The sequence below is a fragment of the Priapulus caudatus genome, unplaced genomic scaffold, assembly GCF_000485595.1.
Source record: "Priapulus caudatus unplaced genomic scaffold, Priapulus_caudatus-5.0.1 Scaffold571, whole genome shotgun sequence".
NCBI classification, from domain to species: Eukaryota; Metazoa; Priapulida; class Priapulimorpha; order Priapulimorphida; family Priapulidae; genus Priapulus; species Priapulus caudatus.
This window is the reverse complement of record NW_014577632.1, coordinates 73,915-80,741: the sequence shown is the minus strand read 5'-3', so window position 1 is coordinate 80,741 and position 6,827 is coordinate 73,915. Positions and strand designations below refer to the sequence as shown.

Here is a 6,827-nt window from a genome sequence, read left to right as displayed (position 1 = left end):
TATATATATATATATATATATATATATAGAGAGAGAGAGAGAGAGAGAGAGAGATAGAGAGATAGAGAAAGAGCGAGCGAGAGAGCGCGCGCGCGAGAGAGAGAGCTAGGGAGTAGGAGAGCAACAGAGCAAGCGCGAGTGAGTTAACAAAGAATGAAAGATAAATAGAGAGCGAGAGGGAGAGAGAGCTAACTGTCTAGTTTAATATATAAATATATATATATATATAGATAGATAGATAGATATCTAGAATAGATAGATAGATAGATAGATAGATAGATAGATAGATAGATAGATAGATTCAGGATTCACGCAGGTAGACCGTTGTTGATTTGCTTGTGAAATTTCGTGCTAATTTAATGATTTAATTACTGATGCTATAATTCAATTGATTATTTCATAATTTGATTTTCGAATTTATAATTGTCGATGATTGGATAAAAAGACAAATCGTGCTATGAATCCGAAATTAATGCATTGTATAGCGCGAGCGTCCATCGTTATGCACGCAACGAATGGATAATTACTGTAATTTGCTAATTGTTGTACGGAGTGAGTATAACACTCGTCTACTGTTCGCGACAAGTAGATTTAATTATTGTAATTGTTTTTCTGGCGGCAACTAGCGTAGCGCGTTATTAAGTTGGTAACGCTGCTTGGGTCGGCATCAATAGACAATAATATATATATATATATACATATCTTTCTCTTTCTCTAGCCGTCACTTCGACGCCGGTACGACATTGACACCTACGCGTAGTCAGTAACCGTCGGCATAGACACGTAACCGGCGGCCCTGCCGAGTGGGAGACATACTGGCACAATACTGGTCGCGAATGCGGCGCTTGCGAATTGATATAATCGCTCGGCTAACAAGGGCTTAATCGGCTTCAAATAGCAGATTTTGGCACCACATAAGAACGGGAAGACATCCAACAAACTTATTCACCGGTTGACTAACCCAGTTACCGTCTTCTAGGTAATTGCATTTATATTTCTATAAGGTATTTGGCGCTCGATACTTGGCAACGTTGCGTTCACGTTCTACGATTGGGTTTGTTTGATTTTTGATTCTATGATTTTCTCTTGTCCGTAATGATATAGTAAAATGAATCACTATCTGATATTCGGAAAAAATACATCCAATATTTGACTGAACCATGCAGCTGTCGTCTTTCCAAGCAATTTCTGTTACACAAGATGGATCCTAAGCTGTGCGCTAGCTTTCATCGCGGAGGCTAACGGTCAAAAGAAACTGCAGCGACAACGACCAACCAATGTTCAACGTCGAAACGACTGGCCTCAGCCACACTACAGGCGTTAATGGATGGCGTTATAGGCTCGTCTCGTTTCTCGCCAAACAATGGCGGCCATTTTCAGTTTGTTAACTCGTGACTGTTTCATGTTACATGAGCTTACTATTGATTTCGAATTTCTGTGCTAAGCGTAATCAAATGTCTTATTTTAGCTGGGCTGCCTTGCACAATAAATGACCCATATCTTATAAAACAGAATCTCCCTAAACATATAAAATGGTTTGGTCGACAGACGCCATTGCAATCCGCAAATAGCTAAGCAGCCCAATTTCGTTGCGAAATGTTTGTCACTTGCAGATGAAAACATTATCTACGACTGTGACTTATGAAGTGTTGCACGACTATGTCGCTGGAAATTAGAAACGATTTTAAATATTTTTGTGGCTACGGTTGTCGCCGGAGGTTATCGCGTGCGTTTGCAACAGCTCATTGGGAAAATTAGTTATTAATTATCTCATATATCGCGTTACGGTTGGTCGTTATATCGCAGTATGTCTTGACATAAAAAACCGCGCATAATAAAATCTAACTAGTTTCAGCTCTAGGTCTGCCCACTTGCCTTAATTATTACAGCCCATGCGTCGACGAGTGTGAATAGAATGTGTGCTCTAGCCTTGCTCTATGGCGCACGCAACATGAGCGCTACCTACAGATAGCTGATTAAGCATAAATTTTCAATCGGGACTGCCGACATATTAATATGTTAACTAGCACGAACCTGTCCTCCGTAATGACATATCTTCACGTTACGTATAATTATACGTGCAAATGTACATGGTATCATGATGTTATGTTACCAGCTCCGAGCACGCCACACATGTCATTCTGCATGAAAGCGGTGGACCATTGTACCAGCGATGTTTTGTCGACGTTTGCTTTCATTATATGATGCAATTTTGTACGCTATTCGCTTCTGGATTAAATCACTGACTGTACAAATCGAATTATGTGAATAACGCGATAACTACATTCTGAGTTAAGTAAACGGATAATTTAATAATAGAACATGCAGTTAAGAGCTATTACGATTTTCCATTGCAGTTCAGGTTTTCAAGTGTTAAATCAGAGAATTAATCGTGCAATTAAATTGTGTTCAATCGATTAAATTATAGGCGAAATCTTCTGCAATGGTCGCTGGTACATTGAAAATCCTTTAAACATTTCTTCGTCGAAATGCCACAAGAAACGAGGTCTTGTGGGATCTGCAGCAGAGTTAATTTAGTTCGGCGAACTTCGTATAATTTTTTCGACTTCGCTGTTTAGAACACTACGTATACAAACGGCAATCGACGTGTGAGATTCATGCGTGCTAGACTAAATCTGGCTAATAATATATTCTCATGACATCCGAAGCAAGCAGAGGACGATGCAAATTATGCGCGTTTTTGCTGCTAGCATCTGGTCCAGATCCGCGACGATATACGAAGCAGGCGACTGTAACCATAACTCTCCTCGTAAACTATCAATTTAAAAAAAGGGCAAATATAACTGGTCTTTCTCGCAAACCCACATTCGTAGTAAATCGTAAATGTGATTTTAATCTTTTTCGTAAATTGTCGATGTAAACTAAACATAATTAATCAATTAAGCGACAGGTTCATCTGACAGTGCCCCCTGCCGAGAGAGAGAGAGAGAGAGAAGGGGAAGAGGGAAGAGAGGAAGACTGGAGAGGGGGGGGGAGAGCGAGGAAGAGAGAGAACGGAGCGGACCTGTCGCCGCACGGGCAGGGAACGGCGAGAGGGAGAGAGCGAGCAGGAGGAGGTTGTGGTTTGGCGGAATCAGAAGCGGGGAGGAAGAGAGGAGACGGAGAGGAGGGGGAGAGGGAGAAGAAAAGGGGAGAAGGAGAGAGAGGAGAGAGAGACGGGACGGGAGAGAGGAGAGAGCGAGAAGGAGGAGAGAGAGGGAAGGAGGAGGAGAGAATAGGGGGAGGAGAGAGGAGAGCCGAGAGAGAAGAGTTGAGAGAAAGAGATAGAGCGAGAGAGGAGGGAGAGGAGGAGAGAGGAAGAGTGGGAAGGGAAAGAGGAATGATAGAGAGAGCTGCGAGGCAGAGGAGAGATGATGAGAGACGAGAGAGAGAGGGGGAAAGAGAAAGAGAGCGAGAGATGGAGATGAGAGAGGCTCCGACGAGAGAGAGAGGGGAGAGAAGAGAGAGTAAGAGAGAGAGAGAGAGAGAGAGAGAGGAGGAGTAAGAGAGAGGAGAGAGATAGAGAGACGAGAGCCGCGCAAAGAGAGCAGCAGAGAGATGAGAGATAGAGAGAGAGAGGAGGGAGAGAGGAGAGATAGAGATAGAAAGAAGATTCGAGAAAGAGAGAATAGAAAAGAGAGAGAGAGAGAGAGAAGAGAAGAGAGAGAGCGAGAGCGAGAGAGCGCGAGAGAGCGAGGGCGAGAGAGAGAGAGAGATAGGGAGAGATACGGTTTTTATCCGAAACGACGTTGGTCAGTGAACAGGATGCGAGCTGCTCTCCATCAGAACGATATCGATTTACAAACGAGGTTCGCAATATGCAATTACGGTTTCGTTCTTTTTTTACCTGTCGTTTCGGTTACGCTACGCGTACGCGTGATTGGGAATTAAATTGTACGTATCGCGTCTCACCAAGAATTCATTACTGTCAAATTTGAATCTAAACGAGCATGACTTTTTGGTATTAAATAATCGCACCAGATTAAACCTACCGATTTTACCTAAAAAAGTACACCGAACGCCCGCCCGCGCTGTGCTGCGTGCACAAACAACATGAATAAGGACATTCATCGTCTCTTATTTCAGTGGGTTGTTTGTGCACGCCAGCACAGCGGCGGGCGTTCGGTTTACTTGTGTGTTGCAGATGAGCATTGACGGCATATTCCAGTTGAGTATAGGCGAAATAGAGGAGAGAACATTAAGACTTTGCGTAATTTCGTGTTTATTTACCTTTTTTTTTATTACGGTTCAAGGCCTGTCGTGTGTGGGTGCGGTGCGTGCCGTTGCGGTCCCGCGCGTCGCGGTGCGTGTGACCGGCGGTGTTGTGTGGACTAGTTGTGCGTGGTGTGCGGCGTGTGGTTGTGTGGCTGTGTGTGGTCTCGTGTGTGTAGTGCTGTGTGTTGTGTGTGTGTGTGTGTGTGTGTGTGTGTGTGTGTGTACTTGCATTTATTTGTGACAACACGATTGAGAGCGATTGGTAATCGCGGCAACATGCACTTCGGGCGCTTGAATAGTAAAAATGCTCGTTAATAAAGTGGAATTATATTTGCTAAAAGCACCTGCGCCAAGTCTGTCACGCGCCACATTTGCATAGATGCACACGAGATATGAGGTCATATTTGAATAGAGTCTAGTAAATGTAATTAATATTTATTTTCTATCAATTTACATTTAGATTGGCTCAATTAAGTGACTGGACACCCATTGTACCTGGAGACTGCCAATGGGATCGTAGGCTGCACTCGTTTTAACGAAGCACGAAGTGAAGAGCTCGAAGGAGACGCGTGCAGGTGATGGAGAAAATACCCGAAGCAGTGTAGAGAGTAAGAGGGGGAGGGTGGTGGGCAGGTAATGGAGAGACTACATTTAACTCTACATGTACGAGAAAAGGAATAGTTGCGGCAGGTGATCGAGAGAATGAATGAAACAGTGTGAAGGATGAAGTAGGGTGGAGCAGGTGACGGAGAAGCCAAAGCTTGTAAAGTCGGTAAGGCTTGTGCGGGCAGCAGATGGTACTGTAACACGTAGCTCTGTAGAGTGCACGAGGAAAATGATTGGGGATGGTCTATGGCGAGTCAGAGGCAGTGGGCGATGTGCATTGGGTGATCCCTGTGCATTGCCCACGTGATCAGCAGCATACACACACGCACGCACGCACACTCGCTCGCTCGCACGCACGCACGCACGCACGCACGCACGCTGGTTCGCTCTCTCGCACGCACGCACGCTCGCACGCACGCACGCACGCTCGCTCGCTCGCACGCATGCACGCATATGTGTATATATATCCTGCATATATCAGGAGTAGATAGTAGTTCCCTATTATCTACTCCTGCATATATGTATGTATAATTCGCTTCTATTACTAATTGATCATTCACCGTAGTAAAATATAGCGAATCAGATGCAACTGTGGCTTACTTGACAAACATCGTTACTCCCGTCGTCTCCATGTTTCTCGCGATAGCCTTCCATGACTTCTGAATGCTAAAACGTTGTCTAGCAGTCAGCGGCAGGCGCGGGTCGACGGGTTCCGGCAGTGGTGCATCGACAGATCCGTTTGTACTCTGTGCCCCCGAGCGATTCCCGGGTGACGCCGACGTTGCACAACCCATGACGCAAGTAGCGTCAGCGTCGCTACACTAACGCGTCTGTCTGCTCGTCCTTCCGTCACCGACGCAGTGGTAGCGGCGGCGGAGATATGCGCGCAACGGCTAATAGATATGTGTAGATGTGACGGGGGAATCTTCCACAGCAGTCGCTTCGCGGCTATCAGCAAGAGCTCACTCTTCTCCTGTCGTTCGGCAGATCTCGGCCGCTCTTCTCGTTTGTTTTCGAGCTCTTGCGCGTACCAGAAAAACACCGAGGTTGCGTATGTACGGTAAGACAGATGTCGCGAACGGATGCGAGACAGAGACTAAGCGTGCACGCAGCGCGTATCGCGCCGGGATCGTACGTGAGCAGACGCACAGATGCGAGACACCTGACGAGATTGTCAGCGTCCTGTCGCGATGTAACCTCTGAGCATGCGCGCTGCTCACGCAACTGGTGCGTGCGCCGAAATACTACGACGGCGTATAGAGTAATTCGTGAGCGATGTTCTATCGCGGGCGTGCAGGTGAACGAAGACGTTTCAGCGATGTCTGCACGAGGCTTGTCGTGGATGAGGCAGCTGATGTCTGCGCGTGCGTAACGTGATCACGCACTGCTTGATCCGGATAAACGACGTCAAAGAGGCGTGTAATGCCCGAACGTTCTTCCAGTGGACGTAACTAGGCAGGCGACGTCGCTATACGCCTTGTTGACTGGTCGTTCGCACGTGCTTGCCACGTGCGACTGAGATGCGTCTCTGTATTCTCGCTATACCTGCTATCTGTTGCCTATAGCTGTGTTGCTGCTATTGCTGTAAATACCTCGCTATACGCACCGCCGCGTGAGTTAAGCAAGGGGAAGCTGAGCTGATAGCAATGATGCTCCGCTGGAGGAATAAGCGTATGTGTGTGACGCTGCCGCGGTGATGAACCGTGTAGCGTCGTGCATGCGCCGTGTTCATTCATACCGACCTACCTATACGCGCGCCTGGGCGCCGGCCGCACCGCGCATGCGCGCGTGCGTGAGTAGTCGCTATTAGTTGCTGCCTCTTACTGCCATCAGGGAATTTAGATGATGAGTAAATGCGGTGCTTATCTCCCATTTCCCTCAATGATGATCTCGGCGTCATCGAATCACTGGTTATGTATAAGCAGCGTGTCAGTACACGTGTGCGTGCATGCATGCGCGCGTGCGTGCGTGCGTGGTCGCGCGAATCAGAGATTATTAGCTGCTGC

At 46.7% G+C, this 6,827-nt stretch overlaps 1 protein-coding gene across 1 annotated transcript in view; it reads right to left on the bottom strand.

Moving 5' to 3' along the window:
- Positions 1-6,400, bottom strand: part of LOC106811753 (globin-3-like) — a 19,859-nt gene extending 13,459 nt beyond the window's left edge. Inside the window, exon 1 of the mRNA XM_014815471.1 lies at positions 5,422-6,400. Coding sequence (XP_014670957.1) covers positions 5,422-5,615 — 194 coding nt within the window. The 5' untranslated portion in view covers positions 5,616-6,400. The remainder of the gene's footprint in view (positions 1-5,421) is intronic.
- Positions 6,401-6,827: the final 427 nt, after the last annotated feature.